At 43.2% G+C, this 15,007-nt stretch overlaps 1 protein-coding gene across 7 annotated transcripts in view; it reads left to right on the plus strand.

Moving 5' to 3' along the window:
• Positions 1–15,007, plus strand: part of LOC122550083 (integrin beta-1-like) — a 279,698-nt gene that overhangs the window by 13,834 nt on the left and 250,857 nt on the right. For 4 of the 7 annotated variants that reach the window (XM_043690619.1, XM_043690612.1, XM_043690614.1 and 1 more), the window contains exons 2-3: positions 12,911–12,980; positions 14,608–14,693. In XM_043690619.1, the coding sequence (XP_043546554.1) occupies positions 12,911–12,980; positions 14,608–14,693 (156 nt within the window). Of the gene's footprint in view, positions 1–9,544; positions 9,626–9,653; positions 12,662–12,910; positions 12,981–14,607; positions 14,694–15,007 lie in introns of those variants that run through there. The other 3 variants (XM_043690616.1, XM_043690615.1, XM_043690613.1) reach the window with 2 other exon arrangements.

The raw sequence follows: 15,007 nt of genomic DNA on the forward strand, positions 1-15,007 counted from the left end.
AGCGTCGGAGGCTGAGGGGTGACCTTATAGAGGTTTACAAAATTATGCGGGGCATGGATAGGATAAATAGACAAAGTCTTTTCCCTGGGATCAGAACTAGAGGGCATAGGTTTAGGGTGAGAGGGGAAAGATATAAAAGAGACCTAAGGGGCAACCTTTTCACGCAGAGGGTGGTACGTGTACGGAATGAGCTGCCAGAAGATGTGGTGGAGGCTGGTACAATTGCAACATTTAAGAGGCATCTGGATGGGTATATGAATGGGAAGGGTTTAGAGGGATATGGGCCGGGTGCTGGCAGGTGGGACTAGATTGGGTTGGGATATCTGGTCGGCATGGACGGTTTGGACCAAAGAGTCTGTGTCCGTGCTGTACATCTCTATGACTCTACGACTCTAAATTCCCGTTTATCACTTCAGGGATTCTCTCACACATACTGTTTTTAAAAAGTCATGACTGCAGAAATATTGACTCATTAATTATTAAAATCCCTCATGTAAATAGGTCAAAAGTTACCTAAGTTCAAAATCCAAACTTGAACATAAATGATATTAAAAAATATATAAATTACAAACTTTACATCGTAGTGGTGTCAATAATGCCATCTGTAACTGATGAGCAACACCCTTACGTTTATGTTCCGCTCAACTTGCAATAAAGGCTAGCATCCCATTAGTCTTCTTGGTTATGTGAACTTGCATACTGATCTGTTGTGATTTACGTACAAATCCCCCTGCACCTCAAAACTAATGGCGGAAGCAACTGTGCAGATGGTGAATAGACTGGATAACTGTCACAGGGCAGTTTAGTAGTCTCAGAGTTTGTAATGGGCCATTCTTCAACTGGTCTAATTAATTCCATGACAGAATGAAATTTGAGTCTATAGAATAGCTAATTAGCATTTCTACCTGGATGTAACATCCATGTGATTTATATTGCAATGAATATGGGTTTTCAGAGGGGAGGAGTTCCTGGGAGGATACTGTAGAATCATTTTGCAAGGTTTCCTAAAATAGCTCTGAACCTAAAATGGAAATAGCTTGGGGTGCATCATTTTAGACAATCTCCAATGGTGGTCTTTAGACTTAATAATGGTTGCGATCTTTAGCTGTGGAAGTGAGTTGTAGTTAATCTCACACGTGGAAGGGAAGAATAATAAACATGCACATCTTGAGATCAATTAAAATCTAATTGCTGAGGGATGTTTCTGGAGATGACAGGCTGCATCTAAGAGCTCCGCTCCAACTTTTAAAGAGAAGTGTGAGGAAGGACGAGAGAAAACAGGAAGTGACTGATGTCCTTTTGCTTTCTAAAAGTAATTTTTCTGATTAAGAATTATTTCATCAGTAATAGCTTGTGACATTTTGAAGAGCACTGTCTGAACAATCATGGTCACATTGCAAGATGCAGTGAATATTCGTCTAATGTGAACATACACTGCCCTCCAGCAAGATTGCTTGTAACATCAAGGTTTTTTCATTCTGAAGGAAGCTGAGTAGCTCAAGGGGGTTGGAGAGATTGACCTTTGAACTGGCAGTGAAGCTCTGACCATATATGGAAACAACTTCACTGTTAGTTGATGCAGTGTAATTCATAATCTGTGCCAGAATATTTTTTTTTGTTGCTTGTCATGTGCTGTACTCCCAGCGTACATACTGTTACCATATCAAGAAATATTTTGTTAATTTGCTTTGTTCTATTTCAGACTCAGTATTTGAGGGGAAAAAAATCAGTCACGAGGAACATAAGCTATTAATCATATTCTAATTCTAAAATGACTTTTATAATATAAAGGAATCGCGTAGCCTTTCTTATTTAGTGAATCGCTGTAAGAATACAAATCGCCTAATCCCTTTTTGTCATTTTGTCTTGTATACAAACCCAAAACAAACGACAGCAGCTACTACAAGAAAATATCTGTCATGTGGCCAATCTTTTATCCATGTTGCTACAGTTCACGTTACCTCATGAGCTGCAACATTGCTCACAAATCTGTTATATGGCACTTTATTAAGTGCTTTAAAGTCCATACACCAGGTCAAGAGCATTGTGCTCACAAACCTTCGCTGTTATCTCATTAAAAAAACACAAGCAAGTTTGTTAAACATGATTTGTCCTCAACAAATCTGCATAGCCTTTCCTTAATTAATCTGCATTTGCCCAAGAGACTATGAACCCATTTTGATTTAGTGTGTTTTGATGAGCGAGATTCATGGCACACTATTGCTAACAGCAGTTTTTCTCACCCTAACTTCCCACAATTCACCTCATTAAGTGTGTATCTGGGCTGTACAGTGCCCGCCTAATGGAATTGTGCTGCTGGAGAGGTGGCAGAGTTGCTGCTGCTGGGACCTCCTGGAATTCATGCTGCTGGCACTGTATTAAAAGTGCACTTCAGGCACTGCAAGGCAGGACCTGGTTCCCCCAACACAACTGTGTACCGTTACTCCTTACTTCCTTGCCAGGGAACTGCATGGGCAGTGCAGAAGAGGCCTGTGCTTTATCCTGTAGACGGATGAAGGAAGCCACATGACCTGATCCAGCCTGCCAGGATGATAATAAGAGCCCAAATCAGTGCTGTGTCGAGGGTCAAACTGAACACTGAGCAGAGCAGTAAGAGGGTTAATGATCTTCTGTGTTTCCCAAGAATGAATGCCATCATCTTGTCTCTGCTACCTCACATGCACACAGAGTCACCAATTATGCCAACTCTTCCAATGCACAGGCCTCACACCAAAGCTCAGGGGCATCACCTCTCAGTATTGTACACATCATGTCTTTCAATGGCTTTCAACCAGCTCATCCTCTTGAACGATGAAACCTCTGCACTTCCGATTCACTCACTCGGGACACATTACCACCCTTCCTGCCTTCTGTGTCATTGCTAACTGCTCTTCCATCCACTTCTGTCATTCTCAGCCCCTCCCTTTATCTTATTGCAGGAAACACTGTCCCACAACCAGGTGAGGGCTAAAACCTGCAGGCAGGAGAGGACGGAGTCACAGACATAAAAGTGCTCACAAATTTTTGAAGAAAATACTTGAATTAGCCAGAGGAGAATGCGGCTGTTCATGTGGGGAGTGGAGACCCCAAAGGGCAGCAAAGCTGCTTCCCCAATATGCCAGTGTGATCTCATCGTTAATCTGCACATCTCTTACATAACTAATCTCCTTTTATGTTGACACTAGCAGCACCCAGCAAACCTTCATCCTGAGGAAACTTACACCAGAGACACTCAGCTCCACCTCCAACTTCACGTCTGAGGAAGAAGCCATAGACCCCCGAGAGGTAGCACTGGCAAGGCTTTCTTTTGCAGCATGCTCCTGCTCAGAGACTTCCAACTTGGGGTGGTTTCACTTCCTAGATTAGAATCATGGACCCAATCTGGTGAGCACTTGCCCACTACATCCTCCAGAACTGGCCAAGGAAGAAGTGCCCTGGTCTCTTTCACTCACAGAACGGTCAGGAACCAGACACCCACTCAGTTCCAGGCAGAAGACAATCCCACAGTGTTGGCCATTAATGACTTTGTCAAATTGCACAGAGAAGCACAGGAACATCTATTAGGTTTGTCAGAGACTTTGACAGTAATCTTGAGAGGATGAAGTATGTACCTTGGGAAAAAAATAACCGGGTCCACAAGTCTTTTGCACTAAGTAGGGTCTGCCCAGTACATCAGCAACAGAAGGTTACTCAATGAAAGGAAGTTCAAAACCAGCTCATACATCCTGGAAGGGGCTTTTGTGATAGTGCAAACTTCAGAATTTTAAGAACTGTTCATAGATTGAAAGAATCAGCAATAACTCTGTCTGGAATAAACTGTGAAGGGCCAAGGACAAACCTATACAGGAATTGAAAGCAATTAACTATCCCTGGGAAAAGAAGGAGTCAAGGTTACATAAACAAAACTGTTTTAACAACTGCTTGATAACTGGCTGCCTAATGCCACAAGGACAAATGATTGCCCCGTAGAAGAAGTTAATTACAGGAAACTCCTGCCTTCAAACAGACGGTCAATGCCAAGTGTGATAAGCAACAGGGAAGTTACTTCTGATAATAAGACAAGCTGCAGACTTGATGGTTCCAGAGGAGTCATCAATATTGTGTTAAAAATCATGCAACACCAGATTATAGACAAACAGGTTTAATTGGAAGCACTAGCTTTCTGAGCGCTGCTCCTTCATCAGTTGGTCGAAGAAAATTCAGTAACAATATGGGCCTGTAGGAAGTGCAATCCTCTGGGGCTTTTCCTTTCTTGAGAATAAGCGAAATATTTGCTTCTCTCAGAGAGGATGGGAGGTTGTCCTGACTGTATGACTGGTGTACATATCCAACAGTGGCCTGGCCAGCATGTCTATAAACCCCTTGTAAAACTCACTTTGAAGTCCATCTGGGCTGGGCGCTTTACCACTCTGGAGCTGCCTCACCACCTCCTGTATTTCCTGGATTGTCAGGGGGACATTCAGAAAGGACGCCTGGTCTGAAGTTACACCTGGAAGGTCCAGGGTCTTAAAAAAGGATTCCATCTTTATCAGTCTGTTCTCACAGCCCTCCGACCAGTACAGCTCAGAGTAAAACTTCCTACATGCTGCATTAGTCTTTATGGCATTGAAAGTAAGAGTACCAGCACTCTCTCTGATGGATGTGATAGATTGGGGGGCATTCTTCTTTCTGGCCAGGTACACTAGATATCTACCCAGTCTATCACCATACTCAAATAACCTCTGTTTCATAAAGGAGATTTCCCTCCTTGCTGTCTGTGTGAGCGCACCATTGAAAGTATCCCTGAGGGCTGTAATCCGCTGTAATTTGGTTCCAGTATTGAGTACAGGAGTTGGGAGGTCATGTTGCGGCTGTACAGGACATTGGTTTGTCAAAGTATGCTCCCTCGGCTGCCTTCAGCCGGGCCTCGAGCAAACGCTGCTGCTCTCCCCTCTGCCGCTTCCGGATCGCAGAGTAAGAAATAGTCAAACCCCGTGCATAGGCCTTGGCAGTCTCCCAGAGCACTGACGGATTACTATCCATCCCCAAAATTAATGTCCCAAAAAAATTTAAATTCCAGTGAAAAATACTCTACAAACTTGCTATCCTTCAAGAGGAAAGGGTCCATGTGTCAGTGCCGCGAGCCTGTCCTGTTACCACCAGCCTTGACCTCCATGTACACTGCCACATGATCGAAAATGGCTATGTTCCCTATTCTGCAAGTCAGCACCGAATTCAAAAAGGTCAATGGGGGCAAAACATGTCAATCCTGATATAGCACTTATGTAGCTTAGAGAAAAAGGTGAAATCCCTACCATCAGGGTGAAGACACTTCCACAAATCCACCAACCCCAGCTCCTTGTTCAGGTCCAACAACTGCCTGGATTGTGGGGATATACTTGCAACAACAAAGAACAAAGAAAATTTACAGCCCAGGAACAGGCCTTTCAACACTCCAAGCCTGTGCCGATCTAAATTCACTGTCAAACCTATCGCCCAATTCCTAAGGATCTGTATCCATCTGCTGAATCTTAGGAGGACTTATACACTTAATGGTAAGGTCTTGCTGAACAAAGTGCAGGTTCATAGCTCCTTGAAAGTGGAGTTGCAGGTAGATAGGATAGTGAAGAAGGCGTTTTGTATGCTTGCCTTTATTGGTCAGAGTATTGAGTGTAGGAGTTGGGAGGTCATGTTGCGGCTGTACAGGACATTGGTTAGGCCACTGTTGGAATATTGTGTGCAATTTTGGACTCCCTCCTACTGAATAGATGTTGTGAAATTTGAAAGGGTTCAGAAAAGATTTACAAGGATGTTGGCAGGGTTGACAGATTTGAGCTATAGGGAGAGGTTGAATAGGGAGAGGCTGTTTTCCCTGGAGCATCGGAGGTTGAGAGGTGACCTTATGGAGACATATAAACTCATGAGGGGCATGGATAGGGTAAATAGACAAAGTCTTTTCCCTGGGGTGGGGGAGTCCAGAACTAGAGGACATAGGTTTAGAGTGAGAGGGGAAAGATATAAAAGAGACCTAAGGGGTAACTTTTTCACGCAGAGGGTGGTACATGTATGGAATGAGCTTCCAGAGGAAGTAGTGGAGGCTGGTACAATTGCAACATTTAAAAGGCATCTGGATGGGTACATGAATAGGAAGGGTTTAGAGGGATATGAGCTGGGTGCTGGCAGGTGAGACTTGATTGGACTGGGATATCTGGTCGGCATATATGAGTTGGACCGAAGGGTTTGTTTCCCTGGTGTACATATCTATGACTCTATAAATCTACTCATACATCTGTCCAGATGCATCTTAAATGAATCTACCGTGCCTGCCTCTACTACCTCTGCCGGCACCGCATTCCAGGCATCTACCACCCTCTGTGTAAAGTACATGCCGTGTGTATCCCCCTTAAACCTTTCACCTCTCACTTTGAACGCGTGACCTCTTGTTATTGAATCCCTCAGCCTGGGAAAAAGCCTATCTCTATCCACCCTGTCTATACCCTTCATGATTTTGTAGACCTCAATCAGGTTCCCCCCTCAACCTCCTTTTTTCTAACGAAAATAATCCTAAACTACTCAACCTCTCTTCATACCTAGCACCTTCCATATCAGGCAACATCCTCATAAACTAACTCTACACCCTCCCCATCGACCAGAACAGTACACAGTATTCTAAATGCGGCCGAATCAAAGTCTTATACAATTTTAACATGACTTGCCAGTTCTTATACTCAATGCCCCATCCGATGAAGGCAACCATACCATTTAGCTTCTTGGCCACTCTATCCACCTGTGCAGCCACCTTCAGGGTACAATGGATTTGAACTCCCAGATCTCTCTGCTCATCAACTTTTCCCAAGTCTCTTCTGTTTACAATATAGTTGGCTCTAGAATTAGACTTCCCAAAATGCATCACCTCACATTTGCCCAGATTGAACTCCATCTGCCACTTCTCTGCCCAACTCTCCAGCCTGTCTATATTCTCTTGCATTCTTTGACAGTTCCCTATTCTTTCTGCTACTCCACTAATCTCCGTATCATCTGCAAACTTACTGATCATACCACCAATGCCCTCTTCTAGATCATTTATGTATATTACAAACAACAGTGACCCCAACACTCGTCCCTGTGGAACACCACTGCTCACCTTTCTCCATTTCGAGAAACTCCCTTCAACTACTACTCTCTGTCTCCTGTTGCTCAACCAGTTCTTTATCCACCTAGCTAGAACACCCTGCACACCACACCCTGCACACCCTGCACACCACGGGGAGAATGCGGGTAAGTGGAGTTGAAATGCTCATCAGCCATGATTGAATGGCAGAGTGGACTCGATGGGCCGAATGGCCTTACTTCCGCTCCTATGTCTTATGGTCTTATGGTCTTACCATGTGACTTCACTCTCTCCATTAGTCTACCATGAGGAACCTTATCAATCGCCTTACTAAAGTCCATGTATATGACATCTACAGCCCTTCCTTCATCATTCAACTTGGTCACTTCCTCAAATAACTCTATTACGTTGGTAAGGCACAACCTCCGCCACACAAAACCATGTTTTATCAGGCTCACTGGTCTGTAGTTATCTGGACTATCCCTACTACCCTTCTTGGACAGGTGGACAACATGAGCAACCCTCCAGTCCCCCGGCACCTCACCTGTATTTAAGGATGCTACAAAGTTATCTGTCAGGGCCCCAGCTATTTCTTCTCTCACCTCCCTCAGCAACCAGGGATCGGTCCCATCTGGTCCTGGGGATTTGTTCACCTCAATATCCTTTAGCCTACCAACACATCCTCCCTTCTTATATCAATGTGATCTAGAGTAAGCAAACTTCTATCTCTAATCTCAACATTCATCATGTCCCTTTCCTCAGTGAACAATGATGCAAAGTAACCACTAAGAATCTCACCCATTTGCTCAGGCTCGACTCACAACCTTCCTTGCTTATCCTCTCATCGACCAACCCTTTCTCTAGTTACCCTCTTGCTTCTATATATGAATAAAGGCCTTGGGATTCTCCTTAATCCTACTTGCTAAAGTTATTTCATGACCCCTTATAGCCCACTTGATTCCTCACTGAAGATTGGTCCTATTCTCCCGATACTCCTCCAAAGCCTGATCTGTTCTTAGCTGCCTGGACCTTATGTATGCTTCCCTTTTCCTCCTGGCTAGTCACACATTTTATCATCCATGGTTCACGAATCTTGCCTTTCCTATCCCATGTTTTCAAAGGAACATGCCTATCCTGCACTATCTTCAACCTAACTTTGAAAGCCTCCCACATATCAACATTACCCACAATACTCCTTGCATTAAAGCATATGCACTTCAGACCACCAGTTCCTTTGCATTCATCTTCTCTCTGCCTACTCTTCTCCTTGGTAATGCTGACTTCATGATCCTGTTCCTTACAGTCTGTATTTCTACCTCACTGTCTAATAGTCTTCTCTTCAGGTTCCCAGCCACCTACCATATTAGTTTAAACCCTCCCCAACAGCAGTAGCAAAAACTCCCCCACAGACATTAGTTTCAGTCTAGTTCAGGCGTAGGCCATCCAATTTATAAAAGGCCCACCTTCCCCAGAACCGGTCCAAATGTCCCACAAATCTGAACCCCTCCCTTCTACACAACCCCTCAAGCCACGTGTACGTCCTGCCTATTCTTTCATTTCTACCCTGGCTAGCGTGTGGCATTGGTAGCAATCCCAAGATCACTACCTATGAGGTCCTCCTCTTAAACTTCTCTCCTAGCTCCCTGAATTCTGCTTTCAGGACCTCATCTCATTTCTTACTTATATCATTGGTGTCTATACATTGGCTGGCTGTTCACCCTCTCCATTCAGAATGCTCTGCAGCCAATCAGTGGCATCCCTGACTCAAGCACCTGGGAGGCAACATACCATCCAGGGGTCTTGTCTTAGGCCACAGAACTGCCTTTCTACTCCCTTTACAATAGAATCTCTCACCCTACTGAACAGCAGAGCCCGCCACGGTGCCATGATTCTGGCAACTGCTGCCCTGCCCGAGTGAGCTATCTCCTCCAACAGTATTCAAAATGGTATACATGTTTTGGAGTGAGATGACCGCAGAGAACACCTGCACTGCCTTCCGACTCTTTCTCTGCCTTTTGGTGACCCATTCACTGTCTACCTAGCAATTCTAATCTGCGGTGTGACCAACTCACTAAACGTGGCCTCAGCATCGCAGATGCTCCACAATGAGTCCATCCGTAGCTCCAGAGCCATCATGTGGACAAACAAGAGCTGCAGCTGGACACACTTCTTGCAAGTGTAAGAGTCAGGAATGTCAGCCACGTCCCTGAGCTCCCACATCAAGCAAAATGCACTTGCCATGGATCTGAGGTCCCCTGCCATTATAAGCCTTAGCTTTATATCAACTACCTAATAACAAACACTTAAATATATAAAAGAAAAGACAAAACCCTTACCTTACAGAGTCCTTTTCTTCTGGTTAGAGGAAGGGGTGAAGTGGGAGGGAGATAATACATGTGTTGTATCTTGGGTTTAGCCGCTGCCCAAATATATACTATGTTCTTACCTTTCCAGCAAGCTCCTGGTCCCAACGTCACCTCCACTCTGCCTCCCACTGCTCCTGGACAGGAAAAAGGCTGTGGGCTTCGAAGATAAGTATTTATACTGTTCACTTACCTTTCTGGCAAGTTCCTGGTCCCAGCGTCATCTCCACTCTGTCTCCCGCTGCTTCCGGACAGGAAAAAGCCCCCTAAGCATTCTGTCCACTTTGGGGTCAATAAGTTGGTTAAAGTTATAATTGTATGATGCACTCCAAGGACCATCAACCTGGAAAGTGCATCCATTAAAAATTTGAGGGTATGTGCCGGGGGCAATATACATTCAAAATCCAATACTACTCACCATGTATTAACGCTTTAAAAATCATAAACAGTTCATATTCATCTTAATTTGGTCTAACAGTTGAAAGAGGAGATTCTTCTGAATGAGTACAGCAACTCCTCTACTTTCCAAATTAAAGGCTGAGAAAAACAGCCGTTTGAACCCTCCTTGCTGTAACGTTAAGTGCTCCTTATCGGTTAGATGTGTTTCCTGCAACAAGACTATATCGACCCTTTCTCTCCTAAGGTTTCAAAGTATCTTTTTCCTCTTAATTGGTGAATGACTCCCCTTAATGTTCCAAGTGCACCATTTAAATGAATGGTTAGCCATAGCTGTCCGAGACATCTGTGACCCCCCAGGAGGAAGAACCCCACTCAGTGCACTGAGTGGAAACAGTAAACAGTTCATATAAATTTAAAAATACAACTGCCAAAACTACCCAATCAAAACATCTAACAACTACTTCTATAACACACCAACATATAATACAAATGAAAGGAGACTTTCCCCCTTTCCCACAGGGGGCGCTCATACTACCCATTAACCCCTCCATGGCTCCTTCTACCTGAAGCTGTGCTCCAGCCCCAGACAACACAGAGAAAGAAAAAGTTACATGCATCTTATTAGAAGAAAGTTAAAAATGGGCATTCAACCTGTCCTACCCATACTTTAATCCGAGGCAGTCCTGGCAGAGAAACTGCTACCAATCCCCTCCATCCCATACCAAGGGAGAGAAATGAAAAGGAAATGATGAGGCAAAAAAAGAAGGATAACAGGAAGGGAGAGAGAAGAGGAAGAAAAAGAAAATACAATTAGGCCTCCCATATATATTAAAAGAAACACCAACAACCAGGTAAACCAGACAAACTACAAAGTAAACATTATTGCCCATATTATTCGAGCCAGCCAGTCTATTTTAAAATATTCAGGAAGTCCTTTGCCATTTCCGGTGAAGCAAAATTGAACGTGGATCCTCCGTGACTGAAAAGTAATAATGCTGGATATCTTATAGAGTACTGGATATTCAAGTCCCACAGCCGTCTTTTTACCTCATCAAACGCCTTCCCTCTTGTGAATCACGACAAGAGAAAACTTTTGCAAAAGGATAATTCATGACCCTTTGTGTATAAGTGCTGTGGATCCTTCCCTAGTGTTCTCGGGGCTTCCAGCATCATTTGTTTATCTCTATAATGCTGGATTCGTCCCGGGTGGGGGTGCTGGTCCAATCCGGGCCTGCGCACTGCGACCCGGTGGGCCCACTCGACCTGCACCCACCCTACCTCGACGTCCAGCTTCAAAACCTGCAGGAGCCTCCTCCCGTTCCGGCAGCCCCACCAGCCGGATGTTCTTCCGACAGCCTCGATTTTCAAGGTCATCGACATGCTCTTCCAAAACCTGTACCTATCTTTCCAAGGCTTGGACCAGACCCCCAAGGATTCTGCCGTGGTTTCAAAAGCCACGGTCAGCTGCCTCACCTCCATAACATACTGCCCGAGACACTAAATCTCCTGGTCATGCTTTGGCAGCTTGACCGAGATCAGATTGAGCATGGTCCAGGTCTCCGCCATTGCTGAATCGATCTTCTCTCAGTGTTTAAAAACTCTGAGACCAGGCTCTGCTCCATAGGTAAGTCTCCTGGGGCGATTGCGGACCTGACACTGGGGAATTTTGTAGAAAACATTTATATTGCAGATTTTAACAATCTCAGTACACCCCAAAGTATTCTACAGCTAACAAATTACATTCAGCACAACATTTTTTAGATCAGAGTGGTGCTGGGAAAGCACAGCAGGTCAGGCAGCATCTGAGGAGCAGGAAAATCGACGTTTCAGGCAAAATCTCTTCATCAGGAATAGAGGCAGGAAGCCTCCAGGGTGGAGAGATAAATTCAACCCAACAGATGACTCAAAGCTGAAGTGTAAATGAGGTTCCAGTAGCTATTTAACAATTTGATAATTGTGTAGTTTAATACCAAAATTACAGGATTTCTTAACAGACACAGAACCTTTCCAATGAATTTTAGAAAGTTGATTCTGAAGTGTAGAAGGTCTGACAATTGCATTATGTGCTTTAATCTGTTTCTTTTATTTTTCATTTTCTCAAACGGCAAAATCTTGAAATGCTGTTTAAAATGCAAAGTGAAGTCCGATAGCATCTCGTACAATTGCATCTCAGTAACTGAAGACATTTTACCAAACCATCAGAAATCTTATCATCAACTCTATAGTTGTTTAACTTGAGATGTTAGATTTATAAACACCAATTTCGACATCTTCAAATACAAAGTGCACATCTGCAGTGAAATCACACTCTGAAGCTATGATTTGCTTTTTGCATTGTTTAATTTGCTTTGGCAGGCATAACATGGGGACTAGTGCCACACCCCCTGAGGCACTATACATGAGTTAATAGCTACTTCTAATGAGATGTTTCCTCTGTTACACAAAGCCTTGATAAGACAAACTGTGTTTCAAATTGCAAAATATAAGATACCATGCTTTGTCTCAAGTTTAAAATCACACCACACCGGGGTTATAGTCCAACAGGTTTATTTGGAAGCACTAGCTTTCAGAGCGCTGCTCCTTCATCAGGTGGTTATGGAGTATTGAAGATTTTCACGCCATAAAAACTGACTTAAATGCTCCCATAGGCAAGCACGAGCCTCTGAAATGCAGATAGTAAAGGTTTAAAGTTCACGTTTTAACAGGTACATAATGCACAGATGTGTTGGTATTTTCTTTGGACTTTGAGTTCTGACAAAATGCAGGGGGCTGTGGTGGGGAAATGAATGTTGCGAGATCCAGGAAAAAGGTAAATCTGGAAACATCACTACAGCTTATTTATGATCAATTTTGGTTATGACTGAATTTATAAAATTAATTGACATTTTTAATCACATCATGCTGTAGAGCCAATAAAATCCATGCAAGTATTGTGAATATTCAAGTAAGTTATTTATTTGTCAAAACTAAATTATTTGTGTTTTAACAATACCAGGATAATATTGTTCCAACAGATGTATACTGCCAGATTTCCTCACTAATGTTTCGTTTTCTTCAGATGGATTTGAAAACTAACCTTGGCACAGCGATTGTTTGTTGCTGGATGTGGCTGGGTCTAGTTCACTCAGGTAACACCTTCTAAACAAATAAGGTTTAATCCCTGCACATTTAACACACATGGCTGATTCACACAGTGTCACACTCTTGCCTCTAAATCAGGTTAAAAAAAAACACCAAAGCCAAACCCAAGCCCATGATTAAGATTGGTAGCTTTCACATGGCATTGTAGGATATGCAGTCTTTCAGATGTGATGTAGATTAAATTGCAGTCAAAGAGTGTGGTGCTAGAAAAGCACAGCTGGTCATGCAGCATCAGAGGGGCAGGAGAATTGATGTTTCGGGCATAAGCTGATGAAGGGTTTATGCTCAAAACGTCGACTCTCCTGCTCCTCGGATGCTCCTGACCGGCTGTGCTTTTCCAGCCCGCACTCTTCGATTCTGATCTTTAGCATCTGCAGTCCTCACGTTTTCCTAGATTAAATTGCAGTCTGGATGCTCTTTGAAGTAAGAACAGAGACAGCTTTTTGGTGTCAGTACCAGCAATATCCTTGATCTGATAAAATCAAAAAGATTTGTTAGTTCCATTGTAGGTACTGGGACTTCACAGAACCACAGAACAGAAGGAGGCCTTTCAGCCATGTCTGGGGTGACTTTGCAGCGATAAGTTATCTAGTACGACTCCCCTGCCTTCTATCTATAGCCCTGTATATTCATTCCTTCCAGATAGCAAATCATTTCCATTTTGGGTGTCTTAATTGAGTCTGTCTCTATCACAATCTCAGGCAACATATTCCAGGTCCTAATCTCTCACTGTAAAATATATCTTTTTCCCGAATGTCACCATTATTTCTTCTGTCAATGATCACTTGTGTTCTCAATTCTTCCACTAATGGGAACAATATTTTCCCTATCTGGTCCAAATCCATTATGATTTTCATTATGTCCCCTTAATCTGCTATTTCTCCAAGGACAGTATCCCAACCTCTCTGATCTATCTACTTAGCTGAAGCAGACTTACTTTGAATCTGTATTAGTAATAAAGTGGCTGTGTAGTGTTTTAATAAGGTGGTATAGAAATTAATTATCAGAAAACAAACTTGTTTTTATTCCTCTGGATTTCCCTTTGAGCTTCACTCCTTATTTCCCCTCTGTTAAAGTTGGTAATGTGACGAGATTACAACATATTGTGGGTTCCACCAGAGGGGGCCATGTCTCAGCCTAAGAGGAAGATTTTGAAAATTAAAATAAAATCTTGAGGGTTTGCTGAGGGCACAGAAAAGGACTTTCCAAAGGTGAATCCCGATACCCCACTTATCCAGGCACCAACAGCACTATTTTCCGTGCCTGACAGATTAGATTACCCTTTAATGCTTTGCTAGTGACGCTGAGAGCGAACAGAGACGTTACTGAGTGCTTTTTTGCCTGAGCCAGTATATTTACAGGGTCACTGACACAGATCACATTGGTTATAAGTAGTGGGATCATTGACCTGTGGAGTTTAGTCCCAAGGTAATTACAATGTACAATTTAAGACATACCTGATCATATCCAGTTCACAGGAATTTAATTAATCTATTCTGGTTTAAATTATGAATTTTGGACATATCTTCTCGCCAAGTTAAGTATTTGATTTGCATCTTTTCTGGCATTAATTACTACAGATATATTACAGTGGTCTTCCATTTTTTATTACAGATGGCAGGGTGTGTTTAGAAGCCAATGCAGAATCATGTGAGGAATGTATACAAGCTGGACAAAATTGCGGATGGTGTTCACAAGCTGTAAGTTAGCAATGTTTGAAATAGAAGGCAGTTCCACCTGCTGCTGATGGCTGGATTTTTCCAATTTATAAAGAACACTAAGGCTGTGGATGATAACATTGCTTTCAGAAGCACAAATATCCCATGTCATAAACTCCACTGCTACAAACAGTTACAATCCGAGGTCAGACTGCCTACGTTTTGTCATCATCTGACTGGGACCTACAAGTATGAGATCCCACTAATGTACCATTAGAGTAAGGAGGTGTTAGAGTAACTGTGGTTGAGCATTCTGCAGAACGAATTACATAGCAGAGGTGGTCAAGAGAGATTCC

Source organism: Chiloscyllium plagiosum, chromosome 5 (genome assembly GCF_004010195.1).
Source record: "Chiloscyllium plagiosum isolate BGI_BamShark_2017 chromosome 5, ASM401019v2, whole genome shotgun sequence".
Taxonomy (NCBI): Eukaryota; Metazoa; Chordata; class Chondrichthyes; order Orectolobiformes; family Hemiscylliidae; genus Chiloscyllium; species Chiloscyllium plagiosum.